At 38.1% G+C, this 26,197-nt stretch overlaps 1 protein-coding gene across 1 annotated transcript in view; it reads left to right on the top strand.

The window, feature by feature from the left end:
* Window positions 1-26,197, top strand: part of CAMKMT (calmodulin-lysine N-methyltransferase) — a 334,629-nt gene that overhangs the window by 247,109 nt on the left and 61,323 nt on the right. Inside the window, exons 7-8 of the mRNA XM_018576285.1 lie at window positions 1,677-1,743; window positions 23,674-23,748. Coding sequence (XP_018431787.1) covers window positions 1,677-1,743; window positions 23,674-23,748 — 142 coding nt within the window. The remainder of the gene's footprint in view (window positions 1-1,676; window positions 1,744-23,673; window positions 23,749-26,197) is intronic.

Raw genomic sequence — 26,197 nt, 5'->3', positions numbered from 1 at the left:
GCAGTGTCCTTGCCACCAAGCTGATCCAAAAAGAAAAACAATCTTCCTTTCAAAGTATTCTCTGTAAACTAGTATTTATTTTCTCTCGTTTAATGAAGATTAAGAGAGGAAGATGTGGGGGCATGGCCAGAGTATGGCGGCATAAGGACGCATTTCTTTTCAGCTCCCGGATCCGCACTCTTTACCAAGAATCTACAGGCTTCAATACCTATCATTATAAGTGCTGCTTGAAGGAGGTAGATGGTGGATGTCCAATCGGAGGCGAAGCTGCAGAGATTTTTCAGAACTGTGCCCGGTTTTGGCCTGCACCATGCAGACGACCCTCCCCACACGCTGCCTCCAAAAACCCCTCTCCCATCTGCTTGGCTTATACTGGTCAACCCTCCACTATCTTCACCAGGCTCAGAGGCGAGATGAGACGGAGTCATACCCTGGGCTATTCATGCTACCTGGTCACCAAATGATGAGGGAGCATGGAGCCAGCTTCCCAGGCAATCAGGAAGCCATGTGGTGAGTCATTACCCACCCTCCGGCTTCCTGATTGGCTGGGAAGCCAGCTCCATGCTCCCTGGTGACGAGAGAGCATGGAGTTGGCTTCCCGGCCAATCAGGAAGCTGGGCAGCGTGTATTGACTCGCCACCCAGCTTCCTGATAACAGAAGTTTCTGTATCAGCATAGGCATCAGGAGTACTCGCTCAAATACTCTCGGCACCGGTGCAGCCCTATTTAAAACTATTTTAATATGAAAAAGGATTGGTTAAACCTCCAAGTGCCTTTTTATCCCCACCACTACTTTCCTTAAAACTGGCTTTTTAGTTAGTCAAATGCAACTATTTAGAGGTTATATAAAATGTTTAATATTTTTGGTAGGTATATTTGCAGGTATTCATAAGACTTCAGTTAAGTGAAAACTGAAGAAGAAAAAGAGACAAAAGGATTTCCATCCAAAAGTTGGACAGTCCCTCCAAATCAGGAACATTTGGGAGCTATGCAGCCTTCTAAATGCTCACAGAGTAGCTACTGTGATGACCATTGGAGCCTTGAATATTAGAACTGTGTAATGTAAATGGCGTTGGAACAAATATGCATTGTACACCTGCTGAGAGGCAACCATATGCAACATTATAGGCAGCTAAAAATGACAGGTGGTTTATGAGCCACTAAGTTGGGAATCTCTGAGTTAGTTGAGTAGAGATGCATTAACAAAAAGACATACATTATTTCTCCTTTCTCTTGATAAAGAACATGTTGTACTGCATTCAGTATTCCTCTTTCCGTTACAGATTGTTTGATTACAAAGAAAGCATTTTGTCAGCATCACTGAGTGGTTCTTTACTTTATGGCCCAAATACGGCAAATAAAAACCCCTATTGCATCAGTCTCAGTGTATAAGCTAAAACTCACAGGTGGCATTTTGCTGAAAAGGCTTACTCCATGCAGCAACATTGATTTCATTTTTGAAAATGATATTTGGTAATGAAAAAACAGTTCTTTCCCTATTTATACCTCGCTACTATTTTTATTCACACATTACTCATGTTGAATGAATGGTTGGCAGCAATTATATAATCCTTCGATTCGGAGGCCAACTGGGCGCCAGCTATAAATCCTGAGTGAATTGGTAGCGCTTAGACGAAGAAAGTCACAAATTGTTCTCCTTAACAAAGTCTTTACAGATGTGTCCCACATCATCTCAAGAAGACAAAATGCTGAGGCTTTTAAAAGCCATTCGGTGTCTACTAGGTGAGTTGTATGTATACATGCTTAAGAACCTATTTTAACTATGCCTGAATTATATTTTAGTGTTCCTGTTGAAGCTCGTCATGGACTTTGGAGGGTCAGCATGCACCAAATAACTTTCTATCTATTCTGTATGCATTAAAACAATTTGGTGATTTTGTAAACGCAATGTATATGGGGGAATCTGAGTATTTCATTTTTTTCCCTTCACAGGTTTGAGCCTTTTATTATCACATGAGCAGGCATTTCTGTGAACTAACCTAGTATCCCCAGGCACCATTCTTATCAGCTTCTTCCCTAGAGAATAAAACCACTTGCCAAAAATGGTAATGTTAGCGCTTTAAACAAGTCGTTTTCTAACATTATGCACGTAGCAGAAAATGCCAATGAGGCAAATACTGCTCATATGTTCTAAATTAATCTAATAATGCTAGGCCTGTGAAGTCACATTGAAAAAAGACTATACCAGGTTCCTAAAAATGGATGTGCATCCCGTATATGATTGTGATAGTGAGCAGGGACTGATGGGAGGATGTACTTTGTAAAACGTGTTTTATGGTAGTACTGCGCAAAATGCATTTCAATAAATCAAACTTTGATTTAAAAAAAACAAATTGTGTGACATACACCCAGATCTATACACTGAGGATATATGCTACTATTTTTATGTTGTCATAAATGAAGCATCTATATAAATGTAATTATTTAATACTATTTCTGCATGTTGTTTAATTTAGACTATTTCCAGTATTTACCTAGTTTTTGCAGACCCATAGAAACTGCTGTATAGTCTCTCAATTATAGTATGATCAGATCTTAAATAATAGATAATGCATTATGTATTGCTATATTGATATATTTTTATTGTTTGCATAATTGTTTTCACTCCTTTTGGACTTTTTATAAAAAAAACCCTTAACACTTTGAAGGTGGAAATATTTTCAGTTGTGAGACATTAAATGAGCAAATAGGCAGATATCTGTTGGTTGTACTAGTATTCACACTCCAAGTCAATACCTGGGAAAAACCCCTTTGACTGCAATTACATGTATTTTGGGTTAAATCTTTGCAAGCTTTGCACATCTAGAGCCTATATTTAAGCCCATTCTTCTTTGCAAAATTTCCCTAGCTCCTTGAGGATGGATGGAGACTGTTGGTGAACAGAAATTTTGCAATGAGTGCAGGCCGGGCCATTCTAAGACACAAAGGGTTTGTAGTTTTATTCTATTTAGGTTCATTGTCCTGTTGGAAGCAGCAGTAAAGGCCCCATTCTTGCATATCTTGCATTTTTAAACATTAATACCTCTAAGAATGTCTGGCATTTGGCTCCATCTTTCTTGCCCCCAGTCTCAGTCGCTGCCAAATAAAAGCTGCCACATCTATGCTTCCTTGTGTGGATTGTGTTTTAAGGGTTTTGAGAAGTGTTGGCTTTCCCCCTCACATAGCATTTTGCACTAAGTTTAGAAAGTTCAGTTGAAGGCTCATAAAATCAGAGAACCTTTCTGCATGTTTGCTTCTCCACCCGAAATGCAAATATAATGAAGGTATCACGTACCTGGTAGAGAACCGAGTAGTTGAAGAGGCCTCCTTTGCAACTCTTGGCCCACACCCCTGAGAGTAGAGACAGGGAGTGAGAGGACAGACAGCAGCACCGGTGCCAGAGGGTGTAGGGCACTGTGCCTGGGTAAGTCCTGAAGCTGGTCTCCCAGGAAGCAGGTCTGGATGCAGCTGGAAGGACAACAAGGAACACTGCAGGAGCAGGACGAAGTCAGGGCAGCGATGTACAAAGCAGCAGGCAAAAGAATAGTCTAGGAGCAAGCAGAGGTCAGGGGCAGGCAGCAGTCAGGCGTCGTCAAAGGAAATCCTGTGTCAAGGCAGCAGAATACTGGAACAGGCAGAAGCACAGGAACACACACAGGAGCTGAAAGACCATTCAGCAATGAACCATAGGACTGGCAGGTTAAAATAGGGCCATCTATTCAGGGAAGCTGCGTCATTTCCTTGCGTCACGTTAGCGTGTCTTTGCGCGCACCTTCCGTTGCGCGCGCATGCGCAATAGCATGTTTCCAGCAAATGCAGAAGACAGGCCTACGCTCATGCACAGAAGCACCCGCACAGCCAGGTATAGTCTTACAGAAGGTTTCTTTCTGAAATGGCCTTTTATCAGACTTCTATCAAATCTATTTTGTAAGATTCTGAGTTTTAGTTTTGCCAAGTATGATTTCTTTATTCTCAATCGTGGATTTCTGCAGTTCTGTCGCATTAACACTTCCTGTTGCTGCTTTTCTGACTAATACCCTCTATACCTTGTCATTAGGTATTGATATACTGCCTTCATGAGTCACAGTTGTGAAATATTCTTTATTAGAGGTGCACCGAAATGGAAATTTTAAAAACGAAACCGAAATAAAACCAAAATGTTAGGCCGAAACCGAAACCAAAAAGGTTTTTTATTTTTTCAAATTTTTCAAATATTTTATTTTTATTTATTTTTTATAAACTTTTTATTTTTTATATTTATTTATTTTTATTTATTAATTTATTTTTTATTACATATTTTTATTTTTTACTTTAAGGGGCTTTGGGGAAATATTAGGGGTCTAAACAGACCCCTGATATTTCCCTTTTAAAATAGAAAAAGAGATTGAGAACACAAAGTCCTCAATCTCTTTTTCTGTGTCCCCTGTTATCAATGAACAGGAATCCTCTATGAGTGTTCCTGTTCATTGCTAACATGAGAACATTGTTTGTTTACTATAACTACAATTAGGAATGAATGGGGGTGATGTAGATCACCCCCATTCCTTTATAATTGAGGATATAGTTAACACACCATGTCCTCAATTATGTACAAACACTCAGCGATCACTGATCACTGAGTGTGTGTACCTTGCTCTTCTCTCTGACACGCTGTCACAGGAGGCTGATCGAGCGGTGTAGAGAGGAGAGCTCAGCCTCCTGTGACAGCGCTGTCTCCGCCCACAAACCGCTCTGCCGGACTGTGATAGGTGGCAGAGCGGTGTGGGAGCAGACGCCGGCCGCACACTGCGCTCTCCACCGCGCTCTTTCTCTTCTCCCCGCTGGGACATAGAGCAGCGCCCAGCGGGGAATAAATAATTAACGGATGCACCGATGAATCGGCAGGAAAATTGCACTTTCGGCATTATGCCCAAAGTGCCACTTTCGGCTGATATGTTTCGGCGGCCGATATATCGGTGCTTCCCTATTCTTTATGTTTTTTATAGCCCAATTGCAATTTTAATTGAAACTAAACTAGGCCAATGGAGATTGTATTAAAGCACAGGGTTTTCAATGTCTTACATTTATTTGTAATGTAATCCAACTCCAACTCCATCCCAAACTGCACGATCCAGTATTAGACTGCAGTCTAACATGCCACCCTGCCTTGTGCTAAGTATGGCTCTCCATTGAGTAACTTTCACACTCCCTTGGGAGTCTAAAATAATAACCAAATGGAAAATATCTGTTATTATAATCATATTTAAAGTCCGAAATAACCATTAAAAAGCCAAAAGATGATACTCCCAAAAATTGCTGTGTGTAGCAACCATATAGCTAGCAGTAGATATATGCAAAAAGAAGCTGAGGGTTTAAGGTTTAGAAACACACCCGCTGTCAGATGTAGCACCCTACTTATCCAGGGAGGAGTCCTGTGCAGCCAAGCTGAATTTTATGAACAGCACTTTGCCTGAGTCAACACATCCTAAGCCCCTGTGTTCCAACTGACTTTCACTACTGCCACCTCTCCTTTCCCAGTGATCTTGTAACCTCTGTAGAATTTAGTCAGCTGTGCCTGCACAGATGTGTTAGAAGGCTGCAACCTGAGAGCTGTCCTGCAGCAAAGCCCCTTTCCCCTTGTAGGGAGCTCTGTTGAATACCTTACACTTCTTAGAACGTGCACCTTCAGCACACCTTTGCCAAATGTGCAGTCATCTTGATCCCTACTCTTCCTGTCTCCTGAGCCCCTGGTGTCAAGAAAGTGCTGGACCCATGTGGTTATTCTGTTGGTCTTTCTCATCCAATAGTGGTAAAGTAATTGGTATATGAGTAATCTGGCCAACGGATAGGCAGCTTCCACAAGACAAAGAATCTCCACAGTATCCTTGGCTTGACAGTAAACACAGTAGATAATATAGGATTTGAAGTGCCACACCAATTAAAATAGTCCCCGTTACAACTGGTGGGGTTGGATCTCCTATGCCAAGGTATCGGTATCTGTGCATCCCTACTGGTTATCCTACCAATGTGTTTTTGGACTGTAGGACTGCACCTGAAGCAAACTTCTCAGACATAGAGAGGTCATACAAGTTCCATACAGGTGGTTTACCTAGTGGGATTTGAATAGAGCATCTTAGTGCTGAAGGGTAAGAGTATTAACGTCAGTACCACCATCCTGCCAAAATTTTGCCTTACCCCATTCTGACCTGTTTATTTTATTGCTGTGATATGGCTAGAATATGGAAGAGATGTATTAAACAATAATCACAGGTTTTACAGGTTTTATTCGAATGGAATATAAAAGGTGGGTCATGTTACTGAGATGCAAGGAACTTTCTAAAACTCGTAAAAACAGCAAAATATTGTTTATACATATTTTTGCTATTTTGGTCAATAGACTTTTATGATGTAGAAAAGGTAATATTTTATTGTATGTTTGCATAGAAAATACTGTTAACAACCAAGGACGTGTACAAATTCCCCTGCATGGAACTATTTGCATATAAATAAGATGTGTTTACAGTGGGTGCACTGAAATTCAGATTGGTAATAGAGGGAACATCATTTGTCAGACATCAGCAAGATTCCACACAACTTATTGCCCACAGTACGTCTGAACGAGCCCCTTGTCATAAACCTGTACGGAAGCCATCTCTGACTCAGATGACATCCTGTGATAGTTGTATGGCTTAAATCATATGCTATATGTTATTGCATTTAGATGAAAATGAGATTGATGGCATTTTAGATTGAATTCATCACCACTCTGAGCACTAAAACATGTTTTTTATGACTTTTTGTCATAAGGAACTGTAACACTAAAATTAAAGAGGAACTGTATGCAACAGGTAAAATCAATCACTAAGCTGCAAATTCATGCATGGAAGCAGTGCATTCAGTTTACTTTAACGCCCAATTTCAGTTTTTCTTTATCTTGTGGGAGGGCAAAAACATTCCCTTTTTTTAATTTAAATAAATAAATCTTTGTAAAGCATTTCATGGCCCAGCACTGCCTTCTGTGCCCTGCTTGACCACTGACTGCTTAAAATCTTTCTCCTATCTCCTGTGAGCCCAGGTTGTTATTTGCATAAGTTGGCACCAGTACACCATAGTGTAAAAATATAAACCATCACAAAATGGTGACAGTTCAGGGCTCTGAACACTGAGCTGGCTGCCTGAAGAAGGGGTACTCAGAGGCCCTGAAACATTTCTATTTTGTGGTGGTGAATAAATGTCCTCTTTATATTTTTTTTTACTATGGTGTGCTGGTGATAACTTATTAATTGGGCTACATGTTTGATGACACCATACATCATTTCACCATAGCACCCACTGATTTATTGGTCCATGGCTGTAAGGAGTTTGCTGGACTACACGAATATATGCTCAGGCTGCCATGGACACTCCGCTAAGGTGGTGCAGAACAGATATCTACTTGCCCAAGGTTGGGCCATTGTTCTCTTTTAACTTGGTACCTTATCTGATGTATTGCCTCTTAGTCTGCTCAGTTCTCCAATCTTCAGGCCAGTCCCTCTGCTACTTTTCTATCTCCTGTTTCTAGCATGGTTCCCAAGCATCCGCTGTGTACTCTACCTTTGCTTGTGCATCAGTAATTGATCCTGTACTTTTTGTTCATAGATATGTAGCACCCATCACCTTTTGTGAAGTGCCTACTATGCATTTAGAGACATGTCAGGGCTGTAGACAGTCTGGCTGAATTTGTAGCAGCCAACACATGGTTAATCCCAGGTGTCCAACCTGTCTGTACCGTCAGGAGAATGCATGACAGATGGAAGGACCAGGATCAGTGACCTTGAAGTGCCTTGGATTTCATGGACTTCGGAGTGGGGTCAGTGTTCTAAAGGTGGATATGTACTCCCTAAAAATAGAATTCTATGGGGTTGATTTACTAACCTTATAAACACACCACGAACATGTATACACCTCTGTAGTGTGTTCCCTCCCAGCATGATCTATGGGTGGAATCTAAACACCTTTGTAGTGTGTACACACCCAGCAGGTGTGTTGTGCAAAGCCCTGCATGAATTTGCAAGGTGATGTTGTGTAAATTAGCTCTATGTTGTGTTGCTTGCGTTGATGAATGCAGGAATGTAAATGCATGAGCTAACCATTTTTGTCTAAACTGTGAAGCAGCATTATATATGCATCATGTGCATGATTTTTCCATATATGGCATTAGTGGAAATATGCTTTTAGAGACTTTTTGGTTGATAAATAAGTTTTGCTGTGTAAAAATCACACGCACCTAGTGCGTGCGTGTGTTTAGGTTAGTAAATCACCTCCTATGAGTCTGAAGCTAAGTAGGCCTGTGCACCTAGACCCTATGCCCTCTCTCCCTAATTAGAAGTGAATAAACTGTTTAACCAGCATCCTACAACTGGAGTGGACCTCAATTTATGGGCAAGAAGAGGAGGGCGGTTAGTGCTAGTGGGGCAGCTGGAAATCAATCCCCAGACTGATTAGATATGGACCTGTTCATCCAGCGGCTCCTTCGGGGGTGAGCGCTACAGATACCTTGTGCTTTATACTTTCCTGTGCTTCTTATAGAAGCGTGTCTCAGATAAATAAACTGTGCTTTCAGTTTTGTATCCCCTCATTTGTTTTTATCAGTGAAAGCTTGTGTGACCTAAACCACACACCAGAGTAAATGTTACAGATTATTCATCAATTTAAAGTGCTATCTTTAAAAATAGATCACTATGAATGTGATGGTTATGTAGCTGTCTATATATATATCAATCATGAGGAAAGCAAACATCGTCCTAGCTGAAACTTTAAATAGCTGTTTACTGGTAAATGGCATTCTAAACACTTTCAAAAAATTGCAAAATTATGTATATTGCTAAATTAGTAAAGTAGTACCGTGTAGTCCTACTCCTACTCCTTTCACTTAGCCTTTGTTAACACAAGTCCATGTATGCCATGCATTTAGTTTTGTGTGTTTCGGATGTTAAAGTGGTTCTAAACCCTCCGGTTTTTTTGCCTATATCTACTGCCAGCAAGCAGTAGATATAGGCAAAACGTATTTTTTTTTAAAAACGCTTTAACAGAGGTTTACACTTACCGTGTTATTGCTGCGCTCTCCCGCGCCGAGAATCAGGAACTGCTCATGCAGGTGCAAAGGATCTAGGGGAGGGCGCATGCGCAGTTCGGGATTTCGGCCGGGAGACGAGCAGAGACGCAAGGTAAGTCTATGGACACGTGCACCCGCATGCAGACACCGCTGGATTGGAGGGACAGAGTAGTCAGCGCTGGATCGGAGAGCTGCCGCACCGCTGGATGGACAGATGAAAACATCAGGAAAGAAGAAGAAGATCGGAATAAGAAACATAATTTAAGGTAAGTGTTAACATTAACATGGGGGGAGGGAATTTTTTTTAACTTTAATGTCACTTTAAGTAATATGCATCTTGTTTTGTTTGTGGGTATTAAAAGCTGTCCCCTCACCAAAAAAAAGCCTACTTTTCCCAAACACCCCTTTAGTTAATTTATAGTTTTTATATAAAATACATCTCTGGTCACCTGACAAGCTTTTCAGGGTCCACTCATAGCCACGGTGTGTGACATCGTGGTGGATTGAGGCAAATTAAAAAAGTGGCCTTTGAGGACTTAAAAAATCAAGTTGGTAATATTGGTAAACTTTTAGTAGGTGGGTGGGAGGAATTTCGAGAGTTCTGAAACAACAAAAATCCCCGTCATTGAATGGTAATGTTTTCCTTGGCAGGTTTGTGTGGTTCAGACATGCTCTGTTGACTCCAACAATTTTTGGACTTCCCCCTCATTTCCTGTCCCGCGACAATGGTCACTAGGACAAATAGAGGGGTAAATCATGCCAGCAGGGGGGCGAAGGCTAGAGGTGACAGGAAAAGTCCAATTTGCATACAATGTCAGCTGCCTAAGTGCCTATATCTCTGGTTCTAATAATCAGTTTGACATGTGCTGACCATAACCTATTCATATTTTCATCATATGCTTACTTTGAATTCCTCAGGTTTACTCTGCCCAGAATTGAAAAAAAATATTAATCATATTCCATACCACTTCGTGCATTTTATTATCATCAATATCTAATTATAAAATTACAAGATCATTTTTGGTAAATCCTCATTTGTTTGTTTTATCCTTCTTTAAAAAATGACTGCTTTATTCCATTTGAGAAATCTATTAGTGATCAGTTCAATGCATGAAGGACAGATAATTGAAAAAAAGCACAAGAATGCGTTGAGCTTAGTTTTTAATGTGCACCATAATTATATTCTGACACACTGAAAATCATATTAGTACACGTGGAAACGAGAACATATTTTCATTTATTAGGCTGCTATAAATGCACTTTTCTTTCAATCATTAGCGGATTCAGTTAGATTACTTAAGGAATAAAGACATTGTATACCTACCCCATTAATTACACGTCCATGTGAAGAGAAAAGGTCTCATCTGCTAATGTGATATCTCATGATTTTTTTTTTAAGAATTTTTTTTTCATCTTGTGCTTTTTTTTTTATATGGGGAAACAAACTTCACTCAAATTATGGATTTAATCTTTTCAGTATCAATCAAAAGTAAATTTCCTACCCAGCTCTGATTTACATTAATGTAAGGCTTAAGGTCACTTGTCATTATTTGAGTGTATTTCAACATATGGAGCTAGCGAATAATAGATTCCAGCTTCATGCTGGGAAGCAAGATTACGTTTTCAAAGGACATAATTTTGTTTACTGGGTGTTATTAATCTCCAATTAAAAACATTGCTCAACTTTCTGAATGGCAATTTTTTTTTTTTTTAAATGTAGTGTTTTCATCTGGTTTTCTATATGTTAAGGTTTCAAGAGCATTGTGGAAAAATAATGCTCTAATGGTGCTATTAAAAGGGCAGATTTAAAAGCATTGTGTTAACCGAGCTGGAATTTTACACAGTCATTCCAAGGCATTGGAAGAGTATACAAAATATAAACATCCAGGCTGGTCTTCAAAGGTGAAATCCAAACAAACCATGAAATATACAGTTTAAATGTATATTTTATCTGCCAAAACTGGAACATTTGTCCATCCAGTTCTTAGATTGACACAGCTTTGCAACACAGCACAGCCGTGTCTTAACAGAGCAGGAGACCTGTTTGTTTTCTGTTGCAGTTAAGTAACACTTACAGGTTTTGTGCCTTCCCTAGTCTGTGATTGGACAGTGAAAAGAGAAGCATCTAACTAATCAACTCATCTTTCTGTCACTCTGCTTTCTCCTGCCATCAACATACTCCTTGTTAGCTGAATTCATTCAACTAATTGGCTCCTTATTTTCTATAGAGACTTGCGCTCGGTTACTCTTAAAAAACTGGGCTTTCCTCCTTACAGCTGCTCACTTAAATTGGCTCCATTTGAATGATATCAATTGGCTCCTTATGCTGATTCTCCTTATTCTAGTCTGAGCTCTGCTTACAGTATACTGCAAGAGGCTGATACACAGTCATATTCAGGTACTTAAACTGATGGCATTTAAAAAAAAAAAATGTATTAATGAGAACAGATCTGCAATTATGTTTTATATTTTCCTGAAGTTTAGCTTTAATGCTTATTTAATAAGAGTGTTTATGTCTATTTGATGTGTTCTGGAAAGTTCATATTCATATATATATATAAGTTCATATAGTCTATATTCATTACTTTTAAGGTCCCATACACATCCTTGCTCTGTAGAAGGTAATCTGGCCAAATATGGTGCATTGATGCTTTTGAAGACCAGATATATACACTACATAGATGGCCAGGGTGATGAGTGTGGTCCTTTGAGGAAAATATTAGCAGGAGTGTGCAGCCCTGTTATATGTTTTTGCTGTTGTGATGCAAATAATCAGAAACCTTTGTCACAGGTCTCAAACTTTCTTACCATATTAATGGCCAAACCTGTTGTGGAGTCACACAAGCTGGAGTAAGGCTGATGTCAATCAAGAGAAACAGTTACCACTGGCCAATTGCCATTGACGAGTTTGCTAAGGAACAACTTATCTTTTCCTATGAAGACCCGTGAGTTGTTGCTCCCTTACTAGTAAACGAAATTCTGCAGTGTTCCTAGCCAGTGAGGGAGCACCTTTATTAATGGAAGTGGTTCTGTAACTTTAGGTGTTGCCATCCACCTAAAATTTCCCCTATGGTCAATTGGGCCAATAGTTACAAGCATTTTAGGGGGGTTGCAGAGTCCAAACACGCAGAGCTGGATTTATACTTCCTGCCACTCTAGGCCAATTGTCTTGTGCCAGTACCCTCCATCCTCAGTCAACTAGCCAACTATAGTACCTCATTAAGAGAATCAGATATCATAACTGCAGTAAGTCTGCACTCTGCATCAGTATACCCAGAAATGACAAAGAAAGTGGCAAATTATCATCCTAGTCTTCTAGTTGTTTGGTTCTAAGGGATGTGTGGGTGATTGTATATCATGCCTGGCAGCCCTCGCATTCTAGGCTATGACCTATGTTGGCTATGCAGACATTCAGCCCTTCAGACATATAAATATATTTTTTTACACAAACTTTAAAATTTACCCTTACTCTCGTTTCCCATAATATCGGTGATCAGGACAATTAGAAATAGTGAATCTACTGCTGTCTGTGAAGAAGTTCACAGACAGCAGTATAAAAACCCTCTCTATTTTATCCAAATCTAAAAAAAAGTTTTGCCTTGTTTAATCATTTGTAAACAATAGGCTTTTTTTGCCAAAGCAGATGATAGCCTGACAAATGTGTGACAAAGGAACATAGATCTCCACCTGGGGGCTACAAAAAGAAAATAATATGCTTAAATTATGTTTCTCTGACTAAAAAAAGAGCTGACTCTTGGCCATAATAAATAAAGAAAATATGTGCAAAATGTGTATACATTCCCTTAAACTCAAGGGGCTAGCTCAGTGGAAGAACAGGCAAGATGAAAGCATTACATTTCTTATCATTACACTGTAGTAGGCATTTAATGTGTTAAGTCTGAGCTTGACTAGAGGTGATATTTCTTGTACAAAAGGATACAAACTTTGACCCTGACTTACTTAAGTAGTAGAGAGTTTTCACTCGTGAATTTACATTTCTTTTAGTGAATGAGGTGAAAGAAAGTGAAAATATGTTTTGCAAAGAATACCCAATCATGTGCATGGGGAAAAAAAAAGATTTCTGCTTGCACATAATTGAATGATTGAAATGAGCACAAATGTATCTCATTCACTATGCTGAAATCAAAATACACTTCGCAAAAAGAAAATTCACTAAGGGTATTCATTGAGTTGAAGTTTTGTTGACTCCAATCATGTGCAAACAAAACCCCTTTTTTTTTTTTTATTTGCTATAACATGATAGGGTATTTTTTGCAAAGTGAATTTTCACTTTGTTTCACCTTGTCCACTAAGAAAGTAAAACATGCTGCTACTACTACTAATAAATCAACCCGAGGTGTCTTGTTCAGTAGTTGAGAAGACACAGCCTTCTGAAGGGCCGTGTAAAAAAATTGGCTTTTTTTATTGTATGCTCCCAAAAGGATTTTGGCTTCCTCAGGTAAGTTTTGGCAAACTCCAATGTGGCTATATGTCAGATGGTGACATAGTGCGAGCTGACACAGTTGTACCCTGTGCCTGAAGGTCAGCTTGAATTTGTCTGGAAGTTGATCGAGGGTCTTTATCCACCATTTGAACAATCTTTTGTTGCAATCTTTGATCAATTGTTCTCTTTCGTCCACGTTCAGGGAGATTAGCTGCAGTGCAATGGGCTGTAAACTTAGTGACAATGTTGCACACAATGGACACAGGAACATTAAGATCTCTGGATTTGGACCTTGAGATTGTCCATGCTTTTCCACAAAAACCTGGAATGCAATTAATTCTTGCAATTTGGAGAAAGTGCCCATAATTTTCTCCAGTCCGTTTTTGGAGTTTTGCGTGGAATGTGTCAGATTTGGCTTTTGTTTTCTCAACATTTGTGTTATGCCAATACAAACAAAAGAAATAAACATGAGAATGCCTAAACATTTGTAATTTGCAACAATTTTCTGTGTGAAGTGGTGCATTACCTGACAGAAATGCAGGGGTGCCAATATTTGTGGCCATGACTGTAGTTGTTAGAGATAGTATGAATATTGTCAATTAGCTGTACCCTACATGGCTTGCACAGCCAAAGCTCCTTTATTAGTTAGATAGTCCAAGTATGTACTGCAGGCGAAAAAGGGGCAGGGTCTGTGTATGTTGACCAATATTCACTTTGAGCCAGTCTGACACAGACCCTGCTTCCATACCTCCTTCCTACATACATGCCTGCTCCATCGAATGCAGGAGCACCAGAGGATGCAAGTCTGCACTGGGCTTTAAAAGGCTGGCCTGTGCAATTAATTGTTTCTGCTTCTAAAAGGTATATACGTATGCATATAATTTTTCATTCTACACACTGGCTATTGCAGGGGAGTTTTTTTTTTCTAAAGGACAGTTATCCTTTAAGAGCTGGTGTACTATAATCCCTTAATGTAGGGTGTATAAGGCAGCATTTTGAACTTGTACACTGGTAAAAGATCTCTTGGATAGACCAAATAAAAGAGCGGTATATTAATCTAGTCCAGATGGCACAAAGGCTTGTATTCACTTCTCCCTCCTAGTGTGGAGAGAATATTGTGGACCTTAAGGATATTACACAAATAATAGTAATCTTTTTACAGACATTACCAATGTGTTTCTTAAATTGAGATCACTCTCAAAAAATAGCTCCTAAATTGTTAATTTGCATTTTCGCTATAGGAGGCAGTCTAAGAAAACCAATGTCGTTTTTTTCTGAGTTTAATTTCCAGTAAGCATAACCTGTTCTTCATTGTTATTTAATTGGAGACAGTTCAAAGACATCCACAAATGGATGTCATCTTTACAGTCAGCTAAAGAGCCAACATACCTGTTAGCAAATAGATGTGTGTCATCTGCTTGCTTATATTTATTAAAGCTTAACTCAAGGCAGCTATAAAAGCACCATGTCGTACAGTTATTTATTCATTAAATATAACTACATTTATTGATACATAAAATTGACACTAAACTCAGCAATTAAATCTTAAAAATGCATTCAAGTACCTTAACTATTAATAAAATGTGAATTTCAAAGTATACACCGCTCAATCGCCTAGAGTCGGACAACACCGACCCAGCCAGTCACATCATTTAGGTGCAGGCTCCAAACATACGTGCTGGTGTAATATAATCCTGAAATTCCAACGTAGAGCCAAAGTCAGATTTGTTGAAAGTTCATACCATCCAAGTACACAGTAAAATCATCCCATACCAATCCTATAGCCCCTCACGCGTTCCACCAGATAGGCTTAACCATACAGACTAAGTCTATATGATTAAGCCTATCTAGTGGAACACGCAAAGAGACTATAGTATTGGTATGGGATGATTTTACTGTGTACTTGGATGGTATGAACTTTCAATAAATCTGATTTTTTTTTTTATGAACTGTCGGATGTGTGGCTCTACGTTGGAATTTTATTTTTAATAAAATGTATCTTATTCGTGTATCACTCAGCTGTAGCTGTAGATCCTCAAATCATCTCTGAATTGGTGCTGACACTGTCCTTCCATCTGGAGGGCGGCTACTTTGGTTCCCCATGGTCCGTGTGTGTGTGTGTTGTAAAGTAACCACCACTCCAAGCTCACTCCCGTGATGGACTACAATTTCAAGTTTAGTTTACTAATGTGTATTTAGATTGAGAAGGAAGGACAGTGTCAGCACCAATTCAGAGATGATTTGAGGATCTACAGCCGAGTGATACACAAATACATTTAGATTACATTAATACATACAAGATACATTTTTGTATCTCCCTCACTTTGGGAAGATTTCCTCTGGCTTCCTGTTGGTTCTACGGAACAGGAAAATACTGGGAATCTTCCCAATGGGAACAGTTTGAAATATTTGTATTACTTTAATCACTGTTTATGCATTTCTGTCCCATTGATACTGCGCCCACCTCCCTCTCAATTTCTTGTATGGACATTACAAAGAAAGCAAGTGAAGTAAAAACTTTTACACTGTTCTAGACATCAACGTAGAGGAAATTCATATCTCTTTGTAAATTTAGAATTTTAGAAATGTAAAAAAGTAAGTATACCCTGTGGAAATTGTTGACTTATTAAATGTATTTAAACAAGCACTAAAGGACAACTGAGGGGTTTTTATTTATAAATAAAAAAAAGTTTGCATAGCTATTCATCCAGCGAACCTGCATACTGCATACATTCATTATGTGCGAATTAACAAGACTGTTATAAGAATGGGGCAAAACCGAATGTTCATAAGGTGTTTTCTCTTCTGGCTGAATGTTCTATATTCCACACTGGACATCATTACAGTATGCCAATTTCAGTGTTCACGTTAATAGCAAGCCATTTCTCTGCTGTTACAATTGAAGCAGCCTCTGTCAATCAAGCAGAGCAGCAGCTGCAAGACTTACCTTAATATATTGCAAAATTGCCAGCCTCATTAAAGCAGAACTGCTGGTTAAAAAAACTTTATTTTGAATCTGCTATGGGACAAAAAGTTACATTTCAGGAGGTGTATGCCACCGCCTGAATCGCTGATTTTGCTTTACAATTTACAATTTCATACACAGCACCCGACCTGTAACCGACCTATCTATTCACAGAATACTTTGTATCTGTGAATCGAAGGGGAGAGGAGAGGCAGACAGGACAGCTGCTGTGTATCAGAGCCTCCAGCCTTCTGTCAAAGCACTTACCAGAATAAGTATGTACAGGTGGCATACAGCTATACAGTCATAGCTATTTGTAATTCAGCAGATTTTATTTTAAAATGTTTTTCCTGGAGTTCTGCTTTATTGAGGCTAGTTATATTAGACATGTGTGGTGTAAACCGAATACAGCATTTCAGGAGAAAACCTTCATATCAAATATAAAGAAAGGTGATGGAAATATTATGGTTTGGGGTTGCTTTCCTGCTTCAGGACCCAGGCAGTTTGCAGTAATCAAGTCAACTATAAAGAACGAGAATGTTAGACCATCTGTCCAAATGTTGAAGTTAAACCAGAAATGGAGCATTTGACACAGTAAGGATTTTGAGCACACTAAAAAAAAATGCAAAAAAGAAATTGCTCAAATGGAAGAAATTAATGATTTTGGGGGATTTAAAAAGGGCAGTAAACCCAAAAAGCCTGTGCAACTGATGGAATTTTGCATGGAGAAGTGACCACACATTTCACAAAAACTGGGGGCCAGTTGTGCAAAATGCTTACAATAAGTTATTTCTGCTAAAGGTAACAATACCAGCTTCTGAAACCAATGGTGTGATTACTTTTATCTCAGGACATCATTGCATATATTGATATTTTTGTTAAATAAGTGACTAAAAGACAAATTTACTTGTGTTCTTATTCAAGGTTATCACCTGTATATTTAGGCTCTGTTTGAATGAAATTTACAAATTAGTTGTAAAAGTCAACAATTCCCATGGGGTGTACTTAATTTTTCATATGACTGTATATTTCTGGTTTCCCTGCAAAAGCAAAAGAATATTTTTTTCAGTTTCCTCGGTGTAAGGGAAAACATTTTGAGTTGTATTAATCGCCTACATAATTTACAGCCTGCATTAAATAAACTCGAAATCTGCATCAACATAGCATTATTACACTTTACCAAGCTCATGGTCACACAATGCTAGTACGGCAGAATGAACTGTTTATAGAACTGTGGCATCTCCAAAAAAGTAGCTTTTACAATGATTTCTAGCTGAAACAAGCAAATCGCTAAACAGGAACTAGAAATGTTTAGTAATAGCAATCTACAAACAGATACACATACATAATTGCAGGGATTTTAGTCTTTGCATACCTTATTTTTCTTTTCTTCCCCATTCTTCTCACAGTGGCTATTTTCACTCAGGGCAGATTAATATATCTCCCTTTACTTCCTGGAACCCTGGCACATGTGACTAGGACATGTGATCATGCACATCATCTTAGTGAAGGAAAATGCCTTTCCATGAGATCTCGCAAGATTACAGAAGAGATTTTCCAGTAATGCTCTGCTGATGTAATCTTCCCAGGATGCAGCGCTTTGGCACAGGCTACATAACTAATGTCTAAGAGGACCAGGAAGTGGAAAAACAGTAATTATATGTTTAAAAAAGTTTATTTAACTAATCATTGTAAGATGATTTCATATCTGTATGCTGATGTGATTTTTAGTGAAAGGGGGTAAAGGCCTGCTTTAAATACACAGATATAATACATATAGTAAAGCTGTTTTACCTGCTATGCGATTTGTATTTCTGTCTATCCAGTTCAGATATTTAGATACACAGCCCCTCACACAGCACAGTGTTGTCAGGCCGGACAAAAAAACCCTGATTTTTCTTTGCTACAGTTAAATAACACATACAAGTCTTGGCCCTCTCCCAGCCTGTGACTGGACTATGAAAGGAGAAGCAGCAGACCGATGAGCTCATCTCTCTGTCACTCTACTCTCTCCTATCAGAATGTTCCTTTTTAGCCAATGAGGTCTGCGGCACAGATGATTAGCTATTCCTGCTGCTTCTCCATTTCCCAGTCTGAGTGCTGCTATACAGGGATTGCAAGAGGCCAATAGGTCAAATTCAGGTACTTATCCCCTTGCATTTAAATAAATAAATCTAATGACATTTTAATAAGTACAGAGTCACATTTATTTGTGCCATTTATTTCTTGCTGGAGTTCAGCTTCATGGCTTACACTTGATGCCTAGGCTGAAATGCAAGGAAACATGCCAGCCATGGCCTTTGTCCTTTTTATTCATTTTACCTTTCTAGTTTAAAGGTAGGTAGTGCTAGGTGATCAATAGAACATCTGTGCTAGTAAAACAAAAAAGACTGGTGCATTGTTAATGGCATGCTTGTTATATGACATGTAAGGCAATGTAAAGAGACCACCAGAAGTGTCGGTGATATAGTTAGACAGGTGCGTGCTCATAGAGCTTCTACAAGACTGCAGGTTTCTTTGTAGAGTTCACCATTGGTTATGACTTCCAGCTGTTAATTGGATCACCTCTATAACTAATGGCACATCCTGTATAAAGATTGAGATGAAAGAGTCAGCATGGTCATGGACAATTACTTAAGACTTAATTATGGATTGGGGCTTTTGAAAGACCAGCAGGTACCATATGGGAGGAGGAGACAATTTGTGAGATGCTCAGTGAAGCGTCTTTCCTCAAAATCACTGTCCTGAGTCTAATGTTATAAGCCTTAAAGTGACATTAAACCCTCAGATTTTTTAACATAAAACAATACTGTAATGTTTGCCTTACTGTAATCCATGGTTGTTTCCCTTCTCTGTGCTGCTCTTCCTTTTAAATCTGTATCTGTTCTCATGCTCTGCAGAACTTCTGTTTTGCAGCAGACTGCCTTGTCTCAGGAATACATACACGGTGTCTGTGTATAGGTTTGTATAGGCTTGTAACCTGAGCCAGCACTACAGGAAGAGGCCCTGAGCTGAAAAGGGAAGTTCCCCCCAAGCATGAGAAGACATGAGGATTTAAAAGGAAGAGCAGCAAAGAGAAGGGAAACAACCATGGATTACAGTAAGGCACACATTACAGTATTGGTTTATGTTAAAAAATCTGAGGGTTTAATGTCACTTTAACTTGTTGTTATCAATCTCTCAAGTATCAATGTAGTGTCTGGACTCAAGATGTATATACAAAGGACTTGAAATTACAGTAGAAAAGATGCTCACCCAACAAAAGTGGAACTAATACATCAATTTATAATTAATTCATATAGAGGGGATTTATTCCCTGCAGATTGATGCACTGCATCTCAAAACCAGTTGCTCCATTTGCTCTTAGATATATAAAATATATCCCTATTGGCTAAGCTTCAATTGTAGTTCTGAGCATCAATGGCTGGCATAGACAACAAGATCGTCTAGTTCAGGAAATCAGTTAATTTGCACATATACAATCCTCACTTGTACATACTGTGAATTGTTATAGGGTTATTTCAAGGAGTCTAAACATCTATACTACCAAAAATTATAGAATTGTTTTACAACTAAGTTCTTATTAAAGCATGTGGACTAAACTGAATGTACTCAGTGGCATGACCATTGTGGAGTACATAACTCTGACCTGTAGCCGTCACTATTCACAGTTGTTACATGTACAATACTTTCTATAGTCTGACAAGCTAGTTCCAGTCAGAGTCATGACAAATCTACTGTCACATACCCGCAACCACTCCAGCCAGTGCCATTTTCTGATTCTGTTTGGGAGAAGCTTGCTATTGAGGTCATTTCACAGAAGCACATGTAGGCTTCCAATTAGCTATAACAATAATGCATTTTTACACTGAATAATAGAAACTGCATTTGTCTCAAATATATCATCTGCTACTCTAATTACATTTCTCTCCACTCTATTCAGCTAGGAAGGTAACCCAAAGGAACTAGAGTCAGTGTGACAATGGACCACAGTTTGTTTCATCTGAGTTTGAATCCTTCCTGAGTGAGATAAATATTGTGAATAGGAAATCCTCAGTGTATTACCTCCAAGCAAATGGAGGTAATAAACTATATGCAGAAGGTTTTTAGACTGCAAATCTTATGGGGAAATCTTAGAAGGTTTGGAGTTCTTGCATTTCTACAGGGTGACTATACTTGCAGCTCCAGAGGCATCAGCAGCTGAACTATTACATGTCAGACTAATGCACACTAAACTACATGTTGCAGACTTATGACTCCCACAAAGTGCAATGTCTCTGAGATCATAAGTTGCAATAGAAGTACACTTTTAGCCTAGATCTCTAGTTATAGTTAAGCAAACTTGAAAAAGGTTTAAACAGGGACAGTCAAAATTTTCCAATACGCTTAAAACTTGCGTCTCAACAAGGACCTCACATCTATGAACTATCTGGAATACCAGTCATCTTGTACCACTTAGTCCGGACTTTTCAGAAGACTTATTTTGCATTTTGCTTTTCCTAATCATAACAAAACGAGACCAGGAACCCAAACTGTCTTGATTTACTCAAACATGTAGGCCAAAGAATATGTGATGTAATTAAAATGCGCAGTACTGTTTTGCGCTAGAATTCTATACATTGTTGATGTCTGTATATTTCAATATTGAGGAAAAAAAAGACTCCATTTTTTTTTCTTCTACAAGGGGACTATGTGGTGTACATACCTCTGGCTTCTAGATGTCACTATTCAAAGTTGTTGCATGTATAATACTTTTTATACTTTGGCAAGTAGGTTCCAGTTCCTGTTATTTTATACTCGTGGATGCCTAAACCCGTTAATAAAACACTCTATAACTACTTTGCCTCCCAGACTACAGGACAGAAGGACCAGCATTAGATGATATCAGTAGGAAGGTGGTATCCATGAATGCACTGTACTGTATCTGGTATGTTCAGTAGAATCTTCTACAGTTTGGGATAGAATCTGAAATGGATAAAACCCCTTTTTTGCTGTCTGTGTCCCATTGAGGAGAATTTCCTTTACTTCTTGTCTAAAGACACAACAGGAAGTTAAAAAAAATCTCACCATATTATGGGAAATTCTCTTTTAAAAGGTGTTTACTGGAACAAACATTCCCTCTGAAACAGTTACCCTCTATTTCTGACAGAGTAACAAATCAAAATCTTAGATTTTCCTTCACTTGACAATTGTCAACAGAACAGGAAAAGCGAATCTCCTCAACAGAGACACAGACAGCAATAAAACTTGATATAAATCTAACTCTTCCCTACTCTATCCAAAACAAAAATATGATACAAATTAATTATCAGCAAACTAACAGCTCATGATTAAGATACTGTGTGTGATCATAGTATGTGTTGTAACCAAAAGATGTTTCACCAGATTTTCAGGTACCTAAATACAGTGGTGCCTTGTAAACAATATGCATTATTTGTCAGCTTGTGGCTTTCAGGATATAATTATTTTAAACCTTTCAAGTTTTTCAAACCAAATCACTAAACTCTCATATAAGCTTTTAACATGCCAATGTTTATTTTAAATAATCAGCTTTCATTAGAGTTATACCTGGTGATCCTGCCATGAAGATCCTTGTTCAAGCATGTCCTGTTATGGTGACAACGCTCAATTCATGTTTCCAAATTGGATCCTGCATTGTCACCATGTCACACAGGCTTCCATTGAAGACTATGGGGTTTATTTATAAAAAATTGCATCCCTAAATGGACAATTCCTATAAAAACTGCATCTGCCAGGCTATACATAGGGCAGAACTTTTATAGATGAACCCCTATGAGTGGCATACTACACTGACTCCCAACTTCTATGTGTGCAGTTTGCAGGGTTAACAAGTACCAACTGTCCATGATGCTCAATGTTACTGTATCAGGTTTGGACAAAACATGTATTTAATTTAATAAGTAAGCTTGCACATTTACAGTATAATAATAAAGACTAACTATTCAGATACATACATAAGCCCAATCTTTACTGGATCTCTTCAAAATCTGCTTCTATCTTCATTGTTAAAAAAAACATATTTGTCAACTGTCATCCACACATACTTTTGCTGACAAAAACATCTAAAAGGTCTTTCAATAATTCGTCCAATTGTTCAAGTGATTTTGTTTTTAAACAATGTGTTTTATCAAGAATCCTTGAGACTTATAGCAGAAGCAAAATAATACCCATATGCGATGACTGGAATTCTTGGTAATTCAATATTATGAGTTAAATGCCAATGCCATACTTTCACAAAAATGTTCACTATTGATGGAAGATAAAAACAGATCATTACATATGCTGGTGATTTCAGTATGTTCATGAGATAGTGGGGTTGATTTACTAACCTTATAAACACACCACAAACATGTATACACCTCTGTAGTGTGTTCCCTCCCAGCATGATCTATGGGTGGAATCTAAACACCTTTGTAGAGTGTACACACCCAGGAGGTGTGTTGTGCAAAGCCCTGCCCTGAATTGCAAGGTGATGTTGTGTAAATTAGCTCTACATTGTGTTGCTTGCGTTGATGAATGCAGGAATGTAAATGCATGAGCTAACCATTTTTGTCTAAACTGTGAAGCAGCATTATATATGTATCATGTGCATGATTTTTCCATATATGACAGTGAAAATATGCTTATAGAGACTTTTAGGTTGATAAATACGCTTTGCTGTGTAAAAATCACACGCACCTGGTGCGTGCGTGTGTTTAGGTTAGTAAATCACCCTTAGTGTGTGACAAAGCATTCCATGGGCCAACACACCATATATCATCCCAGGAGATGATTAGGATATTTGGATATTCTCTGAAGTTTTTTGTTCTTAGCCATTTTGTGATGTATCCTAATGAGCTGATATATCTGTGTGATAAAGGAAAGGATTGTGGGATTGTCAGAAAATTGATGTGTATGGTGGGCTATACACTTTAGAAAGGCTTGTGCTGCTGTTGCATTGGCTGATGTATTAGGTGCACTACAAAACACATACAATTGTTTTCCTTTTCACCCCCTATGTGTTTTGTTTTCCTTAATCATCAAATGCTTAAGGATCTGATAAAAGTAGTCATGAGATATGTTTTCCAACATTTTTTTATTTTTTTTAAACTATTGAGTGATTGTCACAAAAATCCATGTTGTTAAATGTAAAATATTGAAATCACATATTTTTTGTGCTTCTCCTTTTAGCATTTTACGGTGGGATAATGAGACAGATGTCTCTCAACTGGAAGGACATTTTGACATTGTTATGTGTGCTGACTGGTAAGTACATAAAAATGGTAACTCACGTTAAAAAAGGGGGGGGGGGAGAAAAATAGATTTGTTAGAATAATTGCACTGCTCTGCTCTCTGACGGCTAAGCAAAGTCAACAAATGAAGCACTAAACTGCCTTAACCTCAACAAATTAATATTCATCTCGATGTGACAGTCATGAGGTAGTCTTCTATCACAGAGTAACTTGTACCACATTATTTCCTGAAGATTGAATTTGAGAAGCATTTCCATTTTGTGAAATTGCCTCTGTTTCATGCTTGACGTATCAGTAAATGGACGACTTAAGCAAATTGCAAATAATTATGGTTCAGGGAGGTACAGTCTGGAGGAAAGGGAGTTTATCAACACAAACAGCTCAATTAGCTTACTTGTTACTAAAGATCTGACTATTGATATTAGTGCAAGGTTGTGCATTTTTTTTTGGCATTCAAGTGATCGCCAAAATAATGTTTTCTGAGCATACCCGCTTTAACAATCTGTTGTGACACGAGCTATCTTAAGTGGGGTCCCAAATGATTTATGTATAAGAAAATGTCTTCCAGTGATCTGTGGTCTTCTGCTGAATTGTAATAGCTACTTAGAGTGTTTTAAATGCATATGAGACCTTTACAGAGGGGGGGAAAAAATCAGCAACTTGTATACGTCAATCGTTCAAGAAGAGAAGCAAATTATATCTGATGTTTCTGAAGGCTGCTGAAGTTAAGTAGACAGTTATTAACAGCAAGGTAATAGGGAGGAACATTGTATCATGTTCTTTATTCTCTGGATAAATCATCCTACGACATATTGTAACATGTAATTAGGAGAACAGGTATTATTTCAGAGGAGTTGTCAGAAATAGCATTAATCAAGCTTGTCACTATTTTAGTTCAATTCACAGTTCTGCTACAGCTTCTTTACATTGAAAAATGTATATTTTCCTTTCCTTTTTTTTTTTTAGAGCTGGACTTTATTTGGTACGGACTTAAGTTTTACAGTTTTTTTTTCTCATAGATCTGTACCATGGATGTACAATGTATTAAACAAGTTAAGAAATGTATATATAACCTTATCATTCAATGAACTGTTTGCTTTAAATCAGAAATACATTTTAAAGGATCATCCTTCTGATGGCATTCCTTTTTATAAATCAGCCTTTGTGTTCAGAGAGATCCTTGAGGAAGTTACTGACTGGCTGGTGAAATATTTTATAGTGTTGTTTCTATGCATTTTATATTTCAGCCCCAGTAAGCTTTATTTTATGAAAACTGTTTGCCATTGTAACTGTGTTCATGGGGACTTCCATCACATAGTAACAGTTCAGAAATGGTGCAATACAGGCAAGGTTCTTTGTTCATGAAAAGACAAACCTGGGTTTGCAGCTAAACCACAGATAACGTGTCCCCGAGATGCATCATCTGATTAAAATAAAGAGCTAAACAACACCATATGATTTCAGCAAGTAATTTAGTAAATGCCTTCCTCACCAAATATTAGAATGGATACTACAGGTTTCATTGCACAGATGAAGTTAATGCTCAGTAGGATTAGACCAGATTAAGTATGAAAGTCAGATCAGAGAGCTGGCGGACATGAGCAGGAGGGCAACAGTCTTCTCAGGGGCTTAGACAAGCCTCACATATGGATGTTTTCCAGATTATGTGGGTGAAGCAAGGTCTTGCCAACAGATTTAGAGTTAAATTTGCTCGCCACACAAATATCAAAACAACAGTGGTTATAGCCATCTTCTACTGCCTATCACACCACGTCATCCAATTTGAATAATAACATGTTGGATTTTAAAGGCTTTTTGTTTATTTTTTCTCCATAATGCCATATTTTTAACATTTCTAATTTTTTTAACATGCCTTTTTTTTTAAATGTCTCAATTAAATTACAATTATTTTTATATTAACCTATTGAATACTGAAAAATGGCCTGGATGGGAAGGGGGTTTAACACCGGGGATGTCAACTGGTTAATTAAGTTAAGCTATTTTCTTTTGTGAGAATATATTTATATGCATGTATTTGCTTGAGTTGTGTTATTTTTTGTTGCAGTGATTTTAAAGTTGTATTTTCCAAATTAATAAGTTAATATTGTTCAGAAGTATATGCAATATGAAGGAGCGACAGAGAATGAACTTTTTAGGCACCAACAGGACCACTTGGATTAGTATTAAAAGACATTTTATTAAATAGATATCTCATAAAATCACAGAACAGTAATTAAAATTGTCAAAGCACCTAGTACGCTCAAGATATGAGCCTATTCCTCACATAGATACATTAATTCAGTGTGTTATATATACAAAAGGGTGAAGAGTTTGGAGAAGGAAGATAGCTTCTATCAGTATATAAATCATACAGGTTCCATTTTAGATGCGTAATAGTAGATATTAAACAGCTATTGAACAGAAGGGTGTATACAACTTGCTCTACACATTCACGGTCACCG

Source organism: Nanorana parkeri, unplaced genomic scaffold (genome assembly GCF_000935625.1).
Source record: "Nanorana parkeri isolate BGI_ZX_2015 unplaced genomic scaffold, ASM93562v1 scaffold63, whole genome shotgun sequence".
Lineage (NCBI taxonomy): Eukaryota > Metazoa > Chordata > Amphibia > Anura > Dicroglossidae > Nanorana > Nanorana parkeri.
Note: the sequence above shows the minus strand (reverse complement) of the source record. Positions and strands in the feature narration are given on the sequence as shown.